Source organism: Oncorhynchus keta, unplaced genomic scaffold (genome assembly GCF_023373465.1).
Source record: "Oncorhynchus keta strain PuntledgeMale-10-30-2019 unplaced genomic scaffold, Oket_V2 Un_contig_14950_pilon_pilon, whole genome shotgun sequence".
NCBI classification, from domain to species: domain Eukaryota; kingdom Metazoa; phylum Chordata; class Actinopteri; order Salmoniformes; family Salmonidae; genus Oncorhynchus; species Oncorhynchus keta.
Window position 1 is genome coordinate 392,316 of NW_026279044.1, and position 24,372 is coordinate 416,687.

The window sequence follows — 24,372 nt, forward strand, 5'->3', positions numbered from 1 at the left end:
GGTGTTCTGGTTAAGTCTATGGCTGTCTGAAGTGGTTCTCAATCAGAGGCAGGTGTTTATTGTTGTCTCTGATTGGGAACCATATTTAGGCAGCCATATTCTTTGAGTTTGTCATGGGTGATTGTCCTTAGTGTCTTTGTTCCTTGTTCTGTGTGTATGTGCACCAGTATTAGGCTGTTTCGGTTTTCATTTACGTTTATTGTTTTGTAGGTTTTGTATTTAGATTCGTATTACGTTTGTTCATTAAACATGGGATCGCAATCTACACGCTGCATTTTGGTCCGACTTTCCTTCACACCTAGAAAACCGTTACACTCTCTCTCTCCCTCCCTCCCTCCCTCCCTCCCTCCCTCCCTCCCTCCCTCCCTCCCTCCCTCCCTCCCCTGGCAGAATGGCAAACACGCCACATGTATTTCAAACAGAATGCATTAGCAAGTCGGTGTGCAATAATAATATTAACTTCACGTACTTTACAGAGGTGCCCTCGCGGGGATTTGAGACAAAATACATTTATTTCTCCAACAGTTCTTGTGGGCCTACTTTTCAATTTAAAACCCATGTATCTATCTAATGCGGCTATGACACCTGGTTTTCTCTCTGTGTCTATATTAAGTGAGGCGGATGGTTAAGGCCGCAATGCTGGTGTGTTGTTGTCTCATTAAAGCTCTGGGCGTCATCTCCCATAAATGATCTAAAAATATGCATCATATTATAACAACTGTGAACGGCCCGATCCTTCCATACTCAGTGAGCGACATTCCAAAAGGAAATTTGTGGAAATAAGTCCGGGGGTTACAAGAAGCTGCAGTCACACAGAGAGGCACTGAGCTTAATCCCCCGTGTATGCTGTGGTTAGGACAATAAGACATCAATGGAGAATGACTAACCTGCAGCAAATAAATGCTCTATTTCCTTTCTTAGGAGCTGAACTGTGGTCCTTTGTGATTAGAGAGCTGTTCTGCCCAGACTCAAGTTTGGCCTATCTCTTTCCTTGTGCTCATATAATGACTCGATAAAATGTATTTAATTGACCGCCTTAATGATTATATCATCATGATCAAGTCAACGCTGAGAGTAGATAGTAGAGAACAATATGACTTCTTTACCCATTGGCCAAAAAGAGTTGAGATGTTTTTTTTTCTTCTTTTGATCCTTTAATTAAAGATGTCAGACACAACACTCAGGCTTGGTGAGAGACATGCCGCTGTAGGTCAGCCAACAGGTTGCCATGACAACTCGGGAGTTTCGGCTGACAGTAGGGTTGGAAAGAGGTGAGAGCTTAACATTTTTAATGAATGATGTTCCGCGCGCTCCCAGCCAGCATTTGTTAAGACACCGTTGGCCCGACTATGCGGGGAGTAACTGCAGGTAGACCAACCGAAATGTTCCTGAATCTACCATGTTAATTAGTTTGCTGATGGATAAATATAAACACAAACCTCATCTGTTTAATTAATTAGCATGTTAACACATTATCATCTGATCTTTCATCAATGGACCTGGAGCACTGATGCATGTTCTCCCTCAATGCAATATACTGTCTATAAAAGTAATGGAGACACTTGTCTGTTCCTCTCCTGTTGTCTGAGCTGTTCCAATGTGAAGCTCTTTTGAATAAGTTTCTATGCTGCATAAAAGACACCAATGCTAAATACACTTCACACTGCAGTATTATAATGAGAAACTAAAAGGCTCTTGCACTAAGAGCAGCAAACGTCTAACTGGTATCCAGTGTCAAAATAATCAGCAGTAGAAGCCAACCTCGGAGGAAACCTTGCTATTAAATGTGACTAATGATTTTCCACGATATCTTCAATTTGTATGATGAACTGTACAGTATAAATAAAAACATTTTACCGAATTGGAAACCAGGAAATTATACAGTACCAGTCAAAAGTGTGGACACACCTACTCATTCAAGGGTTTTTCTTTATTTTGAATATTTTCTACATTGTAGAATAACAGTGAAGACATCAAAGCTATGTAATAACACATATGGAATCATGCAGTAACCAAAGAAGTGTTAAATAAATCAAAATATATTTTAGATTTTAGATTCTTCAAAGTAGCCACTCTTTTCCTTGATGACAGCTTTGCATACTCTTGGCATTCTCTCAACCAGCTTCACCTGGAATCCTTTTCCCACATATGCTGAGCACTTGTTGGCTGCGTTTCCTTCACTCTGCAGTACAACTCATCCCAAACCATCTAAATTGGGCTGAGGTCAGGTGATTGTGGAGGCCAGGTCATCTGATGCAGCACTCCATCACTTCCCTTCTTGGTCAAATAGCCCTTACACAGCCTGGAGGTATGTTGGGTCATTGTCCTGTTGAATAACAAATGATAGTCCCACTAAGCACAAACCAGATTGAATGGAGTATCATTGCAGAATGCTGTGGTAGCCATGCTGGTTAACCTCTCTGCGCACCGAACCCGTTAGCGTGATTAAATTTGACAACATACGGTGATCACTCCATAAATAGTCATATTAAACATGAATGAAAATACAAGTGTCTCACATGGGTCAAAAGCCTAGAATCTTGCTAATCCAACTGCGTTGTCAGATTTTAAAAAAGGATTTACTGCGAAAGAATACGATGTGATTATCTGAGGACAGAGCACCATAAAAAATAACTATTTCAACCAGCACAGGTGTAACAAAATCACATATTGCAATAAAATAAATAGTTTACCTTTGACGATCTTCCTCTGTTTGCAATCCCAATGCTCATTGTTGCACAATGAATGGTCTTTTGATTGATAAATTCCGTCTCATTCCATATTCGACAACACATTCGATGTAAATACACACACTAAACGTGACTTTATCCAGTCATGTTTGGTTTCATTGCAATCAACTGGTTTGTTTGTAACACAACCAAACTTGATGGGTCATTTCGCGGGACATATTGACCATACCGATTTAAAGACAACAAGTAATGACATCATTGTGCACCAATGATATAACCTCTGTTTCGTTGATTGACTGTATTTCAGCCCAATGACCACTGATCGTCTTGAAATCTAGCTGGGTAGATAGCCAATGAGCTGAGGTAAACGGCAATATGTAATGTTTATGTGTTGGAAGACCAACCCATGTAGTGAACTCCGGCGTAAAGAGGGTCATTCGCCATTGAAGATTCATACTGGAAGGAGCCAGGCATGTTACGCACAGCAATATTTTGGTTAAGCGCATCTTCAGCTGTTTATATATTTAATCAGTATGGTGAATAAGTCAGGGAAAGCTAAATCTAAGTCTAGATATACAGATGTACACACAATTTTAGAAGAAATTGATCGGGAAAGTGAGACAGAGATTGTTGGAGGACGATTCATTTAGCTAGCATAGCTTTGATTCCCAAATGGAGGAATATTTTTTGAACGGAGAGGACATAGTTTTGGATTGGTAAATTCTTCTCATGCTAATGCCGTTGTTTGAAATTAACAATATAAAATATTATTTGTGATTTAAATTTTTTTTTAGTGGCAATGTATAAAAATGTAATGAAATGTGTAAAGTACACATTGGCTATACATTGTGGGTGGGGGTATGTTTGTATGTATGTGTATGACCCATAGCCTATGTTTGTATGTTTGTGTATGACCCATAGCCTATGTTTGTGTGTGTATATATACATATTGTGGATTAGAGGGAGCATGGCTGAGATGCGTGTGTCTGCCGCTCCACCCCACCCCACCCCCACATGAAATAGCCTATTTGAGGCTGTTGAGGGGAGGGGCAGGCCCATAACAATGGCCAAAGTGAAATGGAGACAGTAGATACAGCTGGTCTGTCATAATATAATAGAGACAGTAGATCTAGCTTAAATGTTCTAATATAAAATAGACAGTAGATCTATCTGGTCTGTCATAATATAAATGAGACAGTAGATCTAGCAAGTCTATAATAATATATTCAACCTTATGTTCCCTGTACTCTATATACATCTGTTTATTATACCTGTTGATACAGGGCTGATATGTAAAACTATTCTAACTGAACATTTTCTTTCACAGTGACACTGACTCCGAATGGGAGCCCCCAGTGCCAAGGTGTCCATCCCCCACTGAAGCTGGTTCATCCAGCCGGACACCTGTTGTCTCAGCGCTACTGGGGCATGGACCGCAAAAAATGTCCCCATTCCAATTGCAATAAAGGACTACAATAAGGGCATGGGAGGTGTGGCCCTGTCAGATGCGCTGATAGGCTATTACAATGTTCTCCATAAGACGATGAAATGGTACAAAACCTTCTTCTATCATTTCATCGACATTGCTGTGGTGAATGCATTCATCCTACACAAGGAAATGGCTAAGAGCTGTGGAAAGCCCCCATCTCACAGCTAGCCTTCAGAGAGCTGCTCATCAAGGAGCTTGCTGGCAACTGCACCCCAGCACCACTGCACCACGTTCTGGCCCCTCTTCCTCTGCCACAAGTGGTGTTCATCTGCCCTAATTTATTTCTGCAGGCATGGATGTGCCTCAGGGCCAAAAGGGCACAGCATGGAGGCGTCGCTGTGTTCTTTGCTAAATGAAGTCCCCCATCACCTGCACCACATGTTTGGTGACCCTCTGTTTTACAGCAGAAAGAGACTGCTATGGCACCTGGCATCAGCAGCACAATATTGCATAGAGGACTGAGGGTCTTCCAAATATTGAAAGTGTTATTTTGTAAATGTATATTTTTTCCCCCCATGTTATTTCTCAATTTTCTGGGGGGTTGTGTTATAATACCATTTTGGTATTTTGTATATAGTTACTCCATTCAAAATATATAACTTCACCAATTTGGCCACTTGGGTACATTTGGGCTACTTGTGTGGGACACCTGGGTGACTTCATGATAAATGTCATAAACTCATTTTGGAAGTTATCATTCTGAAACTTTGCACAAGTACTCTGTTGCCCTCTTCTGTTTTTCACTGAAATTGTCCCCATCATCCGATCTGAATGTTTGTTTTGTCTTGTTCATTTTAAAGATGATGATACAACAATAAAAATAAAAAACATGTTTTTTCCATTGTATTATCTAAACCAGATCTATTGTGTTATATTCTCCTACATTTAATTCACATTTTCACAAACTTCAGAGTGTTTTCTTTCAAATGAAACCAAGAAAATGCATATCCTTGGTTCTGGGCCTGAGCTACAGGGCAGTTAGATTTGGGTATGTCTTCAGGCGGAAATTGAAAAAAGTAGGGGGGTAGAGGTTTAAGTGTGCCTTGAATTTAAAATAAATCACTGACAGTGTCACCAGCAAAGCACTCCCACAACATCATACCTCCTTCTCCATGTTTCACGGTGGGAACCACACATAAGGAGATCATCCATTCACCTTATCTGCGTCTCACAAAGACACGGCGGTTGGAACCAAAAATCTCAAATTTGGACTCATCAGACCAAAGGTCAGATTTCCACCGGTCTAATGTCCATTGTTCGTGTTTCTTGGCCCAAGCAAGTCTCTTCTTCTTATTGGTGTCCGTTAAAAATGTTTTCTTTGTAGCAATTCGACCATGAACACCTGATTCACGCAGTCTGCTCTGAACAGTTGATTTTGAGACGTGTCTTTTTTGCTTGAACTCAGTGAAGCATTTATTTGGGCTGCTATCTGAGGAGCAGTTAAATCTAATGAACTTATACTCTGCAGCAGAGGTAACTCTGGGTCTTCCTGTCCTGTGGCAGTCCTCATGAGAGCCAGTTTTCTCATTAAGATTGATGTTTTTTGCGACTGCACTTGAAGAAACTTCAAAAAAAATTCTGGATTGACTGACCTTCCTTCATATCTTAAAGTAATGATGGACTGTCATTTCTCTTTGCTTATTTGAGCTGTTCTTGCCATAATATGGACTTGGTCTTTTACCAAATAGGGCTATCTTCTATATACCACCTCTACCTTGATATACATTCTACAAATTAACTTTTAACAGGGCACACCTGTTAATTGAAATACATTCCAGGTGACTATCTCATGAAACTGGTTACGAAAATGCCAAGAGTGTGCAAAGCTGTCATCAAGGCAAAGGGTGGCTACTTTGAAGGATATCAAATATATTTTTATTTGTTTAACACTTATTTGGTTACTACATTATTCCATATGTACTGTTTCATAGTTTTGATGTCTTCACTGTTATTCTGCAATGTAGAAAATATTCAAAATAAAGAAAAACCCTTGAGTTGAGTAGGTGTGTCCAAACTTTTGACTGGTACTGTACATCAAATCAATTGAAGCCGAGGGGCAGCTTTGCCCCGCTTAAGAACATCTCTTAGGGAAACAGTGATTGTGTTGTCTTACCTCTTCCAGTTTGTATGTGATCATGGTGAATGCCCTGAAGACACAGTCTGTAGAGCCGGTGATGGTGATGATCCTCTCTGGACATGATCCCTCTGAAATGTTGACTCGTGCACTGCTCTATAGGGAGACAGACCAAGAACTAGGGTCCCACTTTAGTAACATTATATTAGAAGAGGGAAAGGGATGAGAGCAGAGCACATGTTGGGTGGATGGAAAGAATAGGGTGAGGGCCACATGCAAGGTAAGGAGGACAGAATGGGATTAGCATGAGTAAGGAAGTAAAGTAAATGGAAGTGATATGGGTAAGGGGAAAAGAGTCATATGGATGAAGGACAAAAATAAAAAGTCAAATTTAGCAAACTCCAGACCAGTAAATACACCCTGTCCTACAGATAACTAACAATAAATAGCAGGATCATCATACAGGGAATTGACCTCGCTTTAATTTAACCCCAGGCTGGTAGTCTGATCCCTCCATCCAATGTCATTTCATTTATCTCCAGAGCCCTGGGGAATGGAGAGTGGACACGCGTGTAGCAGAGGTATGATGGTACTTTAACCTCTATGATGTTTATTACAGTTATCCCACTGAGTCATTCTGACAATGTGGAGACAGAGAGGGCCTGGGGAGGAAGCCAAAGAGCCTCACATAGGGGGAACTAATTAAAGGCCTGTTTGTCTGACTGACGGACTGGGTGGACGGATGACTAGCATGGATGACTGATTCACTGGCAGACAAATCCGGTGGCTGTATAGGGCTACATGCTTCCTCAGTCTAACTGCCCATGTTTATCATTCTGCTTCATAAAGTAACATATAATAGCTTTGCATCAGGAGTCAGAGTAATTTGAACCAACACAATGGCAATCTAATTACTTTTTGTACAGAATTAATCAAGTGCCATCGGATCAACTGCACCCTTGGGGTTTATGAGGGAGAAATAAGAGAGAGACATAAAGGGAGAGAGAGGTGTAGGCAGAGATTTTTTTTTAAACTGGAGAGAGGGAAAGAGAGACTTAGAATAAAAAAGAGACAGGGAGAAAGAGAGCTTGACACTGAGGCAGATTATTTTTTTTTTTAACTAGGCAAGTCAGTTAAGAACAAATTCTTATTTACAATGACAGCCTACTGGGGAACAGTGGGTTAACTGCCTTGTTCAGGGGCAGAATGACAGATTTGTTCCTTGGCAGCTCTGGGATATGATCGGGCAACCTTTCGGTTACTGGCCCAACGCTCTAACCCTTCGGCCACCTGCCACCACAAAAATGGAGAAGAAGATATGGAAGGAGAGAGTGTGACGAAGGGAGAGATTTATTGAAAGAGAAGAGTGGCCAATGGGCAGGTCAGTCTATGAGGCTGTTCTGTATCGCCAGTCAACCTTCTCAAACATCCACAGAGGGTTTTTGGGTTTAATATTAATGGAACTCTACACCACGCATCGCAAACAATATTAGACACTATCTCCCGTTTGATGTTTTGCCTTGAACGATAACCTTTTTTTTGTGATGGTACACTTCTGTACTACACAATAACTGGAACATAAATATTTCAGATAAATAAAGCATATTGACGCAGATACCAGATGTGATATTGATAGCTTTGGAGCTAGATGATATACATTTATTTAATCAATCAATGACAGGCTTTACACTGGATGCATTATGGTAATGTCGAGCACTCGTACACATATGATGGGCAGTGTTGATAGATAGGAAGCTGGTAACATACCTCCTCCCGTATTCTTTTCACCGTCTCTCCTTTCTGGGAAAGAGGAAGATGAAAGACAGCGTTGAAGTGAGGTGTGTGGTTTGTTTATTAAAAAGTACTGGCCTCTCAGTGTGTCCTCAATTTGCAGCTGGAAATCTGCCTGCACTTCCAATCCCTATTAAACTGATACCTTTCTTCATGTTGACTCTATTTCCCCTCCATTGAAAAGTAACCTAAGCTGTCATGGAATAGAAAAGTAGAGTCCTTTTTCAGTCTGAGACGTTTAGCACAAAGCCACTGACATACAGTATTCTCATCACATCCTAAATGTATAAAATGTAGTAAATACAGTAAAAACTGCCCCTTTTTGTTCACATCTATATCTACTCTTCTATTATCGACTAACGTCTGTCCTGTCCTTGTGAGATCTTTTCTGTGTGGCCAGCGGTCAGGTAGCCAGCCAACCAGTCAGTCACTCCACCCAGGCTCAGGAGTAAAATGAAGTCACACCTCTGTCATGCCTCCTCTGCCAGCTTTAGATTGCCACTCCATCTGTCACTTTTATATTGGCCTCAGCCCATCATTCTCTCTTCCTGCTTCTAAACGATTCTACCAACTACACCCATGACATTGACAACCGGATGTTTTCTAATACAAACGCACCCATACTATTTTGTGTACTCAGCCACACTGTTATTTCATACTAAATAGAATGCTGGTGTGTCATTTGGGATACTGTAGAGGATGTTGGGCTGAAGCCTAGCCGAGAGATAGAGATGAGGAGGGAGAATGGAGTTATTAACACACGTGGATGGAGAGCCTGGTTACCGCCACACACAGCATTTCTCACCTTCCCACTTCTTCTCCATATCTATTTATCCCCTTTTTTCTCTCTCTTTTCTCTCTCCCTCTCTCGTTCTCAACCCCTCTTTTTCTCAATCTCTCATCCCCTCTGTGTCGGTTTCCCCCTCGTTCCTTCACTCTCTCTTCCCCCATATTTATTTACCCCTCTCTTAGCCTGTGCTCTATTTCAAGGCTGCAGGGCTAGTGGGAGCCAGCGAAGGGGTAGAGAGCACCCTACACGCCCTCCTAGAAGACACTAAACTGATCACAAGGGTCTGACAGTAATATTCCTTTTGGAGCTCCGTTTCAACCGGAGGTTTGCAGTCAATGCACTAATGTTTCTGTTTGATGGATTACCATACTGCATTAGGGAATGGAGAAGGTTTTAAGTGGGTTGGTTTAAAGCAATTACATTTGCAACTGGGAAATACAGTTAGCAAAGTGTGTCAGGAGGCCTTATGTTTGTTTTGCTTCTACAATAGAATGGAAAGATATTGACTGATTGGGAAAATCAATCCACATAGATTGGCTTATGAATACTTACAAAATGGCATGGTTTCAAGTGTCTATTTTTAATACAGGATAATTCCCATAGTGCAATTTATAGTACAATATTAATACAACTCTAGAAATAGTCTTCATTGATCTGAAAATAGTCATCTCTTTGTGATAACAGCATATCTCAAGGATCAAAAAGCCCTTCTGAATACTGTATCTCTTCAGAAAATAGTTATAAATAACATAAACGATAGAAGAAAAAGATAAGCCTTCTCACCTTGCCAATGATACTGCCAACCTCCTGAAAAGCCCAGAATAAAAAAATACAAAATTCATAAATTAAAGATATACAAGATTTATTGAAATATTTAAACACAGACTCCTTTAAACATACCATATCAACCTCTTTATGTGCTAAATCAACATAAATATCTTAAACAAATCTCTCATTTGTATTATTTAAATTCTACAGACTAAGCAGAGCAGGGACACGAGTCAATAGGAAAATCATATTACATACTGTAATTACATCCTAATACTTTAACTAATCTCTTACAGATAATTCCTGTATGGCTACAGTTCTTCCAACAACTATTCTTATATATTCTCAGATAGTTCCATTCACTTAAACCATCACCTCATACGTACCTTGCCGTGCATGAGCAGTCGGAGGGTGAGGGTCACACCCAGGCCCCCGTCTCCAAAGTCCTGCTCACAGTTCATAGTAATGTGGGAGTTGCACACAGGGAGACGCATGAACGAGGCTCATCCAATGGTCACGCTGTCAGACGAAGGCTGCTGCTCCCTCTTCCTCTTTCTCTCTCTTCTCTGTCCCCCCCCAGTCCTACAAAGTAAAGAAAATGCAATATGTCAGATTTGATACCTGTTTGGTATCAATACAACTAGATATCAATACAAACACCCTTACTGATTTGTTGTGTTGTTTTACCTCAACATTGTAATGATGTGATATGATTTAGAATGTCACTTTCCAATAGGAAGTCAATGGAGAAAATATCCGGTTTGCATGGCAAGGCCTTCCCAAGGCAGAGCCACCATCACATCTCAATCTCATAATACAGGATGCTTGAAAAATAATCTAAATTCAAGTACAGGGTTAGGGAAGTACAGGGTTGGTTATAATATATATAGCTGGCTGCCACACCAGTAGCAAACTACGTGCAAAGTCCCAAAGAACAAATGAAGAACTGTGAAATCACATGCTGGTGATTTTGATAAATCACTTTTTATCGAGTTATTCTCCAGTCATTCACTCAATGCCATTCCAGCCCCAGCCAAGTCAGGAAGTAGTAAAAAAATACAACTGTAAATGGAAAATTGCCAATGTTTTTACCATGGGTATTTTCAAGTGATGTATTAAATTGCATTCATTTCCTGAAATTAATTGGAATCGACCCCAACTGTCACATTATATGCACTGCAGTCCACATAATAACTCACAGACACACACATTAGTCCCAGCCCTCTACACTAACACTAATAATGATACGTCTAATTTGCACGAGGCTCTCTGAGATACTCAGAGCAGTCCAGCCGACAATGGAGTCCTTACATGTGGATTATGTTCTGCACTTGTCCCCTCTAGAGTGACTCACGTATCCCATCCTCCCTGTCTGGTCAAGGCCACTTGTTTTAATAGGACCGCAGCTGACTGTCCGCCAAGTGCATTCCACCTAGCCTACAATACCCCAGTATGCTGCTGTCCTAGTGTTGGAGCCATCACTGAGAAACACGATCGCTTCCTCCGACTTCCAGCAGGTGCCTCCGTATTTATCAGCCAGCCTCTTCATATCCCTTTATAAATTGGTCGAACTGTGTTAGGGCGGCATGTGGATGTAAATGTGTTCATGTTGTTTTTGTGCAGGCACATTGGGGTATGTCATATGTGTGAAGGTCATGTTAAATCAAATGGCATTTTTGATGAGGTGCTATTCCTGAGACATCCATTCTAGGCAGGTTTATTGTCTTCACTCAACTAGCTATCTGTTTATTTATGTACTCTATGCATGCAGAGGCTTAAACCTAACATGCCACCCCTCTCTGACTATCATATGGTAGCTTGGCTACTGCTTGCCTAAGCCTGTGGTGTCCTGTTCATGACCACAGCATAGCAATGCTTGTCTGTCAGAATCGGCCAGAGAACAAAGTAGAGTGGCGGTGATAAGATCTAGAAACAACTTGTGTTTTAAAGAGACAGATTGACTTTGGGGGTTTAGGCTGGGTTTCTGTCATGCCCTGACCTTAGTTCCTTTTTTTATGTCTCTAGTTTAGGTTGGTCAGGGCGTGAGTTGGGGTGGGCATTCTATGTTTTGTTCTATGTTTGTATTTCTATGTGTTTGGCCTGGTATGGTTCCCAATCAGAGGCAGCTGTCAATCGTTGTCTCTGATTGAGAACCATACTTAGGTAGCTTGGTTTCGCCCTTGAGTTGTGGGTAGTTGTTTTCTGTTTTGTGTGTATCACCTGACAGAACTGTTTTGTTCTTGTTATTCCTCGTTGCTATTTTGTTTAGTGTTCAGTTTGATTAAACTTACAACATGAACTCTTACCACGCTGCGTTTTGGTCTACTTCTTCTTCCACCAACAACAACTGTTACAGTTTCTGTATAAGCACTTTGTGATAACTGCTGATGTGAAAAGGGCTTTATAAATACATTTGATTGATTGACTTGATAAAATTATACAGGCTTGACTTGATACAATTATACCGTGGGTTGTTGGGATTGAGCGTCCCAAGATTAACACAGAGACAGGGAGGTTTAAGTCCGCAAAAACAACTTTACTAAGACAGAAAATAAACATAACAAACAAAATCACTTAGGTTTGGCTCGGTCCTTCTTCTCTACTGTGGCTTGATGTTAGTCTCTCCCCAATCTCCCTCGCGGTGTGCCACCGTGCTCCTTTTATTTAGCCTCCACGGCTGGTTGGCACTTTCCTGTCCATGTCTGGGTGCCCAGCTCCCGTATTCCCAGCAGAGGGAGCCAACATCGCCTCACGTACCTCTCATCTATTACCATCCCCCGGGGTAGACCTCCTGGGATACCACAGCTAATTTACTACTATATAGTCATGCCTCATGAGGGATGTGTGAAACTTATTCCTCAGCTTGAGGTGTCCCCAATTGCGCCAGTGAATAGCTAGCTTTTTGCCCTGCGCCGACGCTTCAGCAGGGTGTTCTCACGTGCTAGCAAGGCACAGGTTCCGAGTTTGTGCCAGGTATGGGCCCGAAACGGGAGGAAGTGGTACTCGCTAAGCAAGCATTGTGACGTCCTTTACAACTATCTGTTGTTACACAAAATTGTGGCCAGAGGATGCTTTCTACAGATAAACAGAAAAACAATCATTCACTCTCTTATCTTTGAAAGAATTATAATTATCATAGCACATACATTTACGTAACGGCACGCTAACTAACGGCACGCTATTACGCTGTAGGGCACGGTGGAAATGTTAGCACTTTATTGCATTAGGAGTTAATGGGTGGAAGGATCATTATGTGCTGCTCTCTGGACTGGTAACAGGGCATGTGCTCTGTGTCTGCAAGGTGAGGGGACAGTGGTGAGCCTCTGAACTAACCCATTCCCAAAATCCCAAGCACCAGCGTTCCAGAATGAACAGAGCCCCTCTGTTCTAAATTAGAACTCAAATCTACTCAGAACTAAGGGCAGGGGAAATAGCGAGGAACCAGACTGCACTGTAGGGTGAGGACAGGGCGGAGGCAGGGTGGAGAGCAGCTAAGGCAAATACACAAGTCCTGTTTGGAGTGCCAACAGAAGAAGAACATCAAAGGTAAGGCATTTTTTATATCGCTATTTCTGACTTTTGTGTTGCACCTGCCTGTTTGAAATATGTTTTTAATGTGTTTGTATGCGGGACGCTGTCATCAGATAATCGCAGGGTTTGCTTTTGCCGTAAAGCCCTTTTGAAATCTGACACGGCGGCTGGATTAACAAGAAGTTAAGCTTTATTTTGATGTATAACAGATATATTTTCCAGAATGTTAAATATCTGAATTTAGTGTTTTTGAATTTCGTGCTCTGCAATTTCACTGGATGTTGGCCAGGTGGGACGCTACCATCCCACCTACCCTAGAAAGGTTAATTACCTGGGTACATCTTAATATTCACTAAAAAAGTTTTAAAGTCATTACGCGAAAAACATTCTAACATTCTAACATTCTCCCCCCAAAATACATTTTACTTTCCACTTGGTTATTACACTAACTAAATCACTAAATGACACACAATTTTACTGCAGAGCCCCTAGTCCTGCTCAATATATCTCAGATAGCCCCCTTGTCCCATCCCCCACGTGCGGAGTTCCGCACCTAGCTTATTTGGTGCCTCCAGAGATGCAACCTCGCTCATCGTCACTCAATGCCTAGGTTTACCCCCACTATACTCACACCCTACCATAACCTTGTCTGTACACTATGCCTATCCTACCACCCCCAGAAATCTGTTCCTTTTATTCTCTGGTCCCAAAGCACTAGATGACCAGTTCTTATAGCCTTTAGCAGTACCCTCATACTACTCCTCCTCTGTTCCTCTGGTGATGTAGAGGTTAACCCAGGCCCTGCAACCCCCAGCATCAGTCCCATTCCCCAGGCGCTCTCATTTGTTGACTTCTGCAACCATAAAAACCTTGGGTTCATGCATGTAAACATCAGAAGCCTTCTCCCTAAGTTTGCTTTATTCACTGCTTTAGCACACTCCACCAACCCTGATGTCCTAGCCATGTCTGAATCCTGGCTTAGGAAGGTCACCAAAAATTCTGAAATTTCCATCCCCAATTACAATATTTTCCATCAAGACAGAACTGCTAAAGGGGGAGGAACTGCAATCTACTGTAGATATAGCCTGCAGAGTTCTGTCATACTATCCAGGCCTATGTCCAAACAGTTCGAGCTTCTACTTTTAAAGATCCATCTCTCCAGAAATAAGTGCCTCACTGTTGCCGCTTGTCATAGACCCCCCCCTCAGCTCACAGCTGTGCCCTGGACACTATATGTGAATTGATTGCCCCCCAACTATCGTCAGAGTTCGTACTGTCGCAGTTGTAAATGAAAACTTGTTCTCAACTGGCCTACCTGGTTAAATAAAGGTGAAATTAAAAATAAGAATAACTACTAGTCTGAACAACAGACTTTCTGCATGCTTAACACTGACACAAATGACTGATGGTTTTCACCTGCAATATCAGTTCTGTTATACTCACAGACAATATTTTGACCGTTTTGGAAACTTTAGAGTGTTTTCTATTCTAATCTGACAATTATATGCATATTCCAGATTCTGGGCCTGAGAAATAGGCAGTTTAATTTGGGTACGTTTTTCATCCAAACATCAAAATACTGCGTGTCTATAAGAACAATGTATATGAAACACAAATGGTATAGAGAGAAATAGTCGACGCGTCATAATTTCTATAATAGCTACAACCTAAAACTTCTTAACTGGGAATATTGAAGACTCATGTTAAAAGGAACCACCAGCTTTCATATGTTCTCATGTTCTGAGCAAGGAACTTAAACGTTAGCTTTTTTACATGGCACATATTACACTTTTACATTCTTTACCAACACTGTGTTTTTGCATGATTTAAACCAAATTGAACGTTTCATCATTTATTTGAGACGAAATATAATATTTTTTATGGTTAAGTAAAAATAAAAGTGTTCATTGTTCATTCAGTATTGTTGTAATTGTCATTATTGCAAACATATATATAAAACATCAAGGCGGTGGCCCGTTCCTGTAGGTTCATGCTCTACAACATCCGCAGAGTACGACCCTGCCTCACACAGGAAGCGGCGCAGGTCCTAATCCAGGCACTTGTCATCTCCCGTCTGGATTACTGCAACTCGCTGTTGGCTGGGCTCCCTGCCTGTGCCATTAAACCCCTACAACTCATCCAGAACGCCGCAGCCCGTCTGGTGTTCAACCTTCCCAAGTTCTCCCACGTCACCCCGCTCCTCCGCTCTCTCCACTGGCTTCCAGTTGAAGCTCGCATCCGCTACAAGACCATGGTGCTTGCCTACGGAGCTGTGAGGGGAACGGCACCTCAGTACCTCCAGGCTCTGATCAGGCCCTACACCCAAACAAGGGCACTGCGTTCATCCACCTCTGGCCTGCTCGCCTCCCTACCACTGAGGAAGTACAGTTCCCGCTCAGCCCAGTCAAAACTGTTCGCTGCTCTGGCCCCCAATGGTGGAACAAACTCCCTCACGACGCCAGGACAGCGGAGTCAATCACCACCTTCCGGAGACACCTGAAACCCCACCTCTTTAAGGAATACCTAGGATAGGATAAGTAATCCTTCTCACCCCCCCCCCCTTTTAAGATTTAGATGCACTATTGTAAAGTGACTGTTCCACTGGATGTCATAAGGTGAATGCACCAATTTGTAAGTCGCTCTGGATAAGAGCGTCTGCTAAATGACTTAAATGTAAAATGTAAATGATAAAAATGGGCAGATTAATCAGTATCGGCTTTTTCTGATCCTCCAATAATCTGTATCGGTATTGGCGTTGAAAAATCATAATCATTCAACCTCTAGTACAGATACCCCCAAAAAACGACTTAAGTATTTTTACTTAAGTACTTTACACCACTGGTTCTATCATTGAGCTGTTCCTGTCTATTAATGTTATTTATTATGTTATGTTTCATGTTTTCGTGACTCCTGCTCCTGTGCCTGCTCCTCCTCCCTGACACTCGAGGGCACCAGGCTACCAATCATTATGCACACCTGTCACCATCATTACGTGCATCAGCGCTCATTGGGCTCACCTGGCCTCCTTCACTTGATTGATTGCCCCTCTATATCTGTCTGTTCATCAGTTTGTTCCCCGTGTCAGCATTGATGTCATTATGTTTTCCCCTGTTCAGATGCTGTCATTGTTTGTTTCCTGTCTGTTATCCATTAAATGTTCACTCCCAGTACTTGCTACGTGTCTCCGAGCATCGGCCCTTACAGAATGCTGACACCACTGTCACGCCTTGGTCTTAATATTTTGTGTTTTCTTTCTTTATTTGGTCAGGCCAGGGTGTGACATGGGTTTATTTTGTGGTGTGTTTTTGTATTGGGGTTTTAGTAGGTATTGGGATTGTGGTTGAGTAGGGTTGTCTAGGAAAGTCTATGGTTGCCTTGAGGTGGTTCTTAATCAGAGGCAGGTGATTTCGTTGTCTCTGATTGGGAACCATATTTAGGCAGCCATATTCTTTGAGTGTTTCGTGGGTGATTGTTCCTGTCTTTGTGTTTGCACCAGATAGGGCTGTTTCGGTTTTCATTAATTTAATTTCATTATTTTTGTAGTTTCTGCATGTATAGTTTTTCCTTCATTAAAATATATCATGAATCATCATCACGCTGCATTTTGGTCCGATCCTTGTTCCACCTCTTCGTCAGAGGAGGAGATAGAAGAAAGCCATTACAGAATCACCCACCACAACAGGACCAAGTGGCGTGGTAACAGGCAACAGCAGCAGCAGGAGCAGCGCGACAAGAATTTCTGGACTTGGGAGGAAATCCTCGACGGGAGAGGACCCTGGGCTAAACCAGGGGAGTGTAGCCGCACCAAGGTGCAGCGAGAGAAGGACTGGACATGGGAGGACGAACTGGACGGTGAAGGACCCTGGGCTCAGCCTGGAGAATATCGCCGCTCCAAGGAAGAACTGGAGGCAGCGAAAGCGGAGAGGTGCTGGTATGAGGAGGCAGCACGGCGACGCGGATGGAAGCCTGAGAGTCAGCCCCAAAAATTTCTTGGCGAGGGGGCTCACAGGGAGTATGGCTATGCAAGGTAGGAGACCTGCGCAAACTCCCTGTGCTTACCGGGGGGCTAGAGAGACCGGGCAGGCACCGTGTTATGCTATGGAGCGCACGGTGTCTCCAGTGCGGGTGCATAGCCCGGTGCGGTACATACCAGCTCTTCCTATTGGCCGGGCTAGAGTGGGCATTGAGCCAGGTAAGGTTGGGCAGGCTCGGTGCTTAAGAGCTCCAGTGCGCCTGCACGGTCCGGTCTATCCAGAGCCACCTCCACACACCAGTCCTCCGGCACCAGGCTTCCTGTGCATGTCCTCGGTCCAGTACTACCAGTGCGAGCACCACGCACCAGGCCTTCAGTGCGCCTCGCCTGTCTAGCGCTATCAGAGCCTTCCTCCTCTCCAGCGCTGCCGGAGTCTCCCGCCTGTTCAGCACAGCCAGAGCCTTTCTCCTCTCCTGCGCTGCCGGAGCCTCCCGCCTGTTCAGCGCTGTCGGAGCCTTTCTCCTCTCCTGCGCTGCCGGAGCCTCCTGCCTGTTCAGCACAGCCAGAGCCTTTCTCCTCTCCTGCGCTGCCGGAGCCTCCCGCCTGTTCAGCGCTGTCGGAGCCTTTCTCCTCTCCTGCGCTGCCGGAGCCTCCTGCCTGTTCAGCGCTGCCAGAGCCTTCCTCCTCTACAGCGCTGCTGGAGTCTCCTGCCTGTTTAGCACAGCCAGAGCTGCCAGCCTGCATGGAGCAGCCTGAGCTGCCAGTCTGCATGGAGCAGCCAGAGCTGCCAGTCTGCATGGAGCAGCCAGAGTTGCCAGTCTGCATGGAGCAGCCAGAGCAGCTAGATCCGCCAGTCAGCCAGGATCCGCCAGTCAGCCATGATGTTCCAGATCTGCCAGTCAGTCAGACTCTTCCAGATCTGCCAGTCAGCCAGACTCTTCCAGATCTGCCAGTCAGCCAGACTCTTCCAGATCTGCAAGTCAGCCTGACTTTTCCAGATCTGCCAGTCAACCAGACACTTCCAGATCCGCCAGTCAACCAGACTCTTCCAGATCCGCCAGCCAGCCAGGATCTGCCGGAGCCAACTACCTGCCTGAGCTTCCTTTCAGTGCTAAGCTTCCTCTCAGTGCTGGGCTTCCTCTCAGTGCTGAGCTTCTCCTCAGTGCTGAGCTTCTCCTCAGTGCTGAGCTTCCCCGCAGTGCTGAGCTTCCCCTCAGTGCTGAGCTTCCCCTCAGTGCCGAGCTTCCCCTCAGTGCTGAGCTTCCCCTCAGTGCCGAGCTTCCCCTCAGTGCCGAGCTACCCCTCAGTCCCGAACTACCCCTCAGTCCCGAGCTTCCTCAGCCCCGAGCTGCCCCTCAGTCCCGAGCTGCCCCTCAGTCCCAAGCTGCCCCTCAGTCCCGAGCTAACCCTCAGTCCAGTGGGGTTCTGGGTGAGGACTACTAGGCCATGGTCGGCGGCGAGGGTCGCCAATCATAGGACGCGTTACAAGGGGACTAAGACTTGGTTGGAGTGGGGTCCACGTCCCGAGCCGGAGCCGCCACCGTGGACAGACGCCCACCCGGACCCTCCCCTATGGGTTTAGGTGTGCGGCCGGTTCTGTCACGCCTTGGTCTTAGTATTTTGTGTTTTCTTTCTTTATTTGGTCAGGCCAGGGTGTGACATGGGTTTATTTTGTGGTGTGTTTTTGTATTGGGGTTTTAGCAGGTATTGGGATTGTGGTTGAGTAGGGTTGTCTAGGAAAGTCTATGGTTGCCTTGAGGCGGTTCTTAATCTGAGGCAGGTGATTTCGTTGTCTCTGATTGGGAACCATATTTAGGCAGCCATATTCTTTGAGTGTTTCGTGGGTGATTGTTCCTGTCTTTGTGTTTGCACCAGATAGGGCTGTTTCGGTTTTCATTAATTTAATTTCATTATTTTTGTAGTTTCTGCATGTATAGTTTTTCCTTCATTAAAATATATCATGAATCATCATCACGCTGCATTTTGGTCCGATCCTTGTTCCACCTCTTCGTCAGAGGAGGAGATAGAAGAGAGCCGTTACAACCACAACTTGAAGCATCAGGGAGTGTTTGTTTTTTGTTTTTGTTGGTGACGTCGGGTAAGGGTGCTGCTGGTGAAGGAACCGGGGGTGCCTCAGCTGGCTCGTCAGGCTTCCACGCCTTAGCTGGTTGGCTTGGCAAGCTCCCACCCCATGTCATGCCTCAGCCGGTTCGCAGGCTCCCACGTGTCCGCTGGCTCGTTGGGCTTCCACGCATCCGCCGGCACATCTGACAGCCATGTCTCGGCCAGCCCGTCAGGCTCACCCAGGTGGGACACCGGGTGAAGCCCCAAGAGGGGGGATACTGTCACGCCTGCTCCCGTTTCCCATCCATGGCACTCGAGGGCGCCAGGCTGCCCATCATTACGCCCACCTGTCACCATCATTACGTGCATCTGCGCTCATTGGACTCACCTGAACTACTACACTTGGTTGAATAAAATCGCAACCAGTGAGTTCATTTAAAAAAAGCATTGTTATAGCAACAAAGGTATTCATAATTCATGTATTGAACTATGTACTACAGGCACCGCTATTTTCGAGAGTCAGAGAGATCTCGCCACCACATTAACCAGCAGAAAAGTATACACCTCCCTGTTTTAGAGGGAGACCACTCGTCCACTCCACACCCTAATGAGGGAGACCCGGCCTGTCTTTGTGCTGCAGTAGGCTCCAAACATAATTATGAAGGAAAAATAGGATAATCAAAATCCCAAAGATAAAGGGGAAGGGTTCATTTTGACAGGGATGACTGGAACAGAGTGAGGATGGTGATGATTTGATGTTGCCTTTGGCAGAATCCAATCAAGACACAACACATTCTTTAGCTCTAAGTGAAATGAAAAATAAGTCCATACTGTAGAAATAAAGAATTTGGCGAGTTCTAAACTTAAAGACGTTCCACTCGAGGATGCAACAGTGCCTTGATTATGGCTGCTTCTCCCTTTCCCTCAGAGAGAGAGAGAAGAGAGAAAGACCGAGAGAGAGAGAGAGAAAGAGAGAGAGAGAGAGAGAGAAAGAGAGAGAAGAGAGAGAGAGAGAGAGAGAGGGAAAGAGAGAGAGAGAGACAGAGAGAGAGAGAGAGAGAGAGAGAGAGAGAGAGAGAGAGAGAGAGAGAGAGAGAGAGAGAGAGAGGGCTTGGGATGGAAACTGCAAAGAAACAAGACAGGCTTGAAATGAAAGACCAGTGTTTTACCAATTCAATTCAAACGTAACAATGTACATATTGCCAAAACTCATTTTGGATATTTACAATATAAAGATGAGAATCAAAATTGTCAACGGGACAACAGTAACAACAATAACCAAGTGTCAAAATAACCATACATTCAACAATAACAATCACATAACAATAACAAATAACAATAATTTATCTCTCAGTGTCCTTCTCTGTTACTTCTAATGGAAGTGGTCAAACCTCTGCACAGGGTGGGGCTTCCCTCTTCTATCCTTCCCTTTGCTTCAGATCCAGTATTAATCTGGAACGTAAGCCAGTTTACTGCCTCAAAAAGGAGTCAAACAGCCTTGTCCTTCCCTGGTACTCTGCTGGCTGGTCATCTAAGCCTTAGCTCACTTTGTGCTCCCACTGATGTGGTTTTCTAAGGGAAATATATTTCACATGTAATCTGAGTTCATTCTCAGGCAAATACAGTCAGAGCACAAGTGTTCATGTTGCGGAGCAAACATAGCATATGGGATATGTAATTGAACAGCACCCAAATCTCACAGAATTATACAAGGAATCAATATTATGGGATGCATTGTGTCATGGCAACTTGTAGAAACATATCATGATGGTTAGAAGAGAGTGACAGCCCTCTCTGACACTATCACGAGACTTGTGTTTGTGAGCTTGATTTGTATTATTAGTGGGTGGGGGTGACAACTGATACCATAAAGTCAGTATGCCACTCTGTTACTACATAAAATGCCCGTTGTCTCTGGTTGTCCTGTCAGCCCTCAATCCATACTAGCTCACGCACTGTGAAAGGGACTCATAATTTGCAAGCAATACACAACAAGACCCAAGTGAAACAGACTGGTCTCATAGACTAGACGCAACACAGTAAACGTAACTCCAGAACACTCAAATTAGTATGATATATTACGTTTCGTATGGTTAACTAAGATAGAAGGTTACTTAAGGTAAACACGATGGGAGGGTGAATGGGTGGGCATTAAATGTGAACAACGCAAGGGTTGAGTGGTCGAAATTCATCACACACAACTTTAGCATTTTAGCTAATTAGGAACTTTGCAACTATTTACTACCTTCTAGCTAATTTGTGTCTACTTAGAATGTTAGCTAACCTTTACCCTAACCTTAACCTTTTAACCTAAATCCTAACCTTAATCCTAACCTTAACCCCTAACCGCTAGAGCTAATGTTAGTCAGCAAGCCTAACGTTAACCACAACAAATTGTAATTCATAACAAATAATTTTGTTTTTGAAATTTGTTTCACAGTAAAAAATATTTTGCATCTTCAAAGTGGTAGGCATGTTGTGTAAATGAAATGATACAAATCCCCCCAAAGATCATTTTAATTACAGGTTGTAAGGTAACAAAATAGGAAAAATGCTAAGGGGGCTGAATACTTTTGCAAGGCACTGTATGTTCATTTGTGTATGATATTTTACAAATTACAATTGGTATGATGTGTTATGAAGTTTAAAAACATACAATATGTTACGAATTTCCAAAACAACATGTATACCATACATCATACTAAATAGTGTGTCTCAGATTTATGCACAGAATAATACATAATGCTCTGAGACCAAGTTGAGTGGAAACAAGCAAAACAGGGGAGAAAACTGATCATTCTTTCTGGTTGACATTCACAATATCAAAAGTCTCCATGTAAGATGGTGACGGAGAAGAAGGCAGACGTTTTACGTGCCCCCAAATGATTGTATTTTTTGATTGTTTATTTGCATTGTTTGTAACTTATTTTTTAAACAAATTTTGTACATAGTATTGCCACTACCGTCTCTTATGACCAAAAATAACTTTTGGACATCAGGACTGCGATTACGCACCATGGACTGACAGAATCCTTTTTTCCCTTTAATGAGTCTGACGAGGCCGATGCGATCGATATACTGCTTTCTCGGGAACAGGCCCAGATCCCTGTGATTTGCGTGAAGAGGAGGCGGAGAAAAAGGGGCCGGAGGACAGGCCGCATTCTGAGAATTCGTAGGCGATCAACAAAAAACCCCACTTCCTTCCATTCTGCTAGCAAACGTGCAATCTTTGGACAATAAAATAGATGACCTACGTGGAAGATTAAACTACCAACAGGACATTCAAAACAGTAACATCTTATGCTTCACGGACACATGGCTGAATGACGACACTATCAACATACAGCTGGCTGGTATGCTGCACCGGCAGGAGAGAACAGCGGCGTCTAGTAAGACAAGGGGCGGCGGACTATGTATTTTTGTAAATAACAGCTGGTGTACGATATCTAAGGAAGTCCCGAGCTATTGCTTGCCTGAGGTAGAGCAGCTCATGGTAATTTGTAGACCACACTACCTACCAAGAGAGTTTTCATCTGTATTTTTCGTAGCTGTTTACTATCCACCATATTCAGAGGCTGGAACTGACAGCATTGAATGGGCTGTATTCCGCCATAAGCAAACAAGAAAACGCTCACCCAGAGGCGGCGTTCCTAGTAGCAGGGAAACTTAAATCCGTTTTACCAAATTTCTATCAGCATGTTAAATATGCAACCAGAGGGGAAAAAACTCTGGACCACCTTTACTACACACATAGAGATGCATACAAAGCTCTCCGTCTCCCTCCATCTGGCAAATCTGACCATAATTCTATCCTCCTGATCTCAGAGCAGTTTGTTTTCATCGGTACTTACATCTGGCACACTACATTTAGTATGATATCTTACGTTTCGTATGGTATGTATTAATTTGTAAATGTACATCATCAATTCTGTATGATATGTTACAAATGACAATTTCTATGACATGTTACAAATTACAATTTGTTTTGGCTAGAAGGGCTAATGCTAATGCTAAATTTAGCTAGATGGCTAATGTTAGCTAGGCTAGGGGTTAAGGTTAGGAGTTAGGTTAAAGGTTTAATGTTAGGTTTAGGGGAAGAGTTAGCTTAAAGGTTTAAGGTTAGGGTTAGAGGAAGAGTGAGCTAACATGTTAAGTAGTTGTAGAGTAGATAAAAATCAATAAGTACTTGTCCATGCTGAGATTCAAACCCGGAAACTTTGGATTGCCAGACATTTCTGTTATACGCCACCGTTCCCACCCAACCTCCTTTTGTTTTTGCCTCAAGTAACATTCTGTCTTGTGTAACCATGCCAAACGTAACATATCATACTCATTTGAGTGTCCCAGATTTAAATGTACTATGTTAGATGATTATCTAGCATGCTTTGGGTACTGCTATAATGCAAACTGATTTTGGGAGAATGTAAAAAAAATAGAGTAGTCCTTAACTGGTTTAAAAAAATCACTGACTATAGCAGTTGGATTATATTTTTTGAAAAACAGGACCCAAAAACAAAGCTAGAATTTCTTTCGTTAATTTACCTTGTTTTCACTTTCAATTGCACATCTTCTATTATTAGAGAGCTTGCATTTGCACCATACATAATTCAAAATACTTTTTGGCATCAAACTGAATACACTTTGGCATTGGTATTAACTCAAGCTTTTATCCCAGTCCTGGATGAAGGTCAATCTTTCTCTCTGCAGAATTACTTTCCCCCTCTTCATCTGCTCTTTCATTACTTCCTCACACTTTCCTCCTGTCCAGAGTCATGCCCAATAGGGGAGCTTGCCCGCTCAGATTTGTCCTGTTTAAAATAAGTATTTTTGTTTTGTTTTCTCAGAAATACTACTAGCCGTTTTATGAAGTTGGCTTTAGACATATATATATTTTTTACATAGAATTAAGCATAAGAATTATGGCTCTAGAATTGCAGGACTGCATGCGAGTGGGGGGCAGAGACCGCCTCCCGAAGAGGCCGGAGAGGCCCAAAACAGACTATGCGAAACCAAATTACTGCATAAAAGAACAAACAATACTGAAATACCTTAATGTTAAATATAATGGAATGGCATTTGGCGCCACATCCGGTATATTCCCAACCCCTGCTGTCATTCAAAGTAACCTTGCATCATATTGAAAACGGCAGCACATGCCTGATTGGTAAAACACACTTTACTTCAGTTAACCAACAGAGCCTT

At 43.1% G+C, this 24,372-nt stretch overlaps 1 protein-coding gene across 2 annotated transcripts in view; it reads right to left on the reverse strand.

The window, feature by feature from the left end:
* Positions 1–24,372, reverse strand: part of LOC118361450 (poly(rC)-binding protein 4-like) — a 53,428-nt gene that overhangs the window by 24,343 nt on the left and 4,713 nt on the right. For both annotated transcript variants that reach the window (XM_035741394.2, XM_035741393.2), the window contains exons 2-5: positions 9,989–10,184; positions 9,618–9,641; positions 8,021–8,053; positions 6,293–6,409 (exon numbers count right to left, since the gene is read on the reverse strand). In XM_035741394.2, coding sequence (XP_035597287.1) covers positions 6,293–6,409; positions 8,021–8,053; positions 9,618–9,641; positions 9,989–10,096 — 282 coding nt within the window. In that variant the 5' untranslated portion in view covers positions 10,097–10,184. The remainder of the gene's footprint in view (positions 1–6,292; positions 6,410–8,020; positions 8,054–9,617; positions 9,642–9,988; positions 10,185–24,372) is intronic.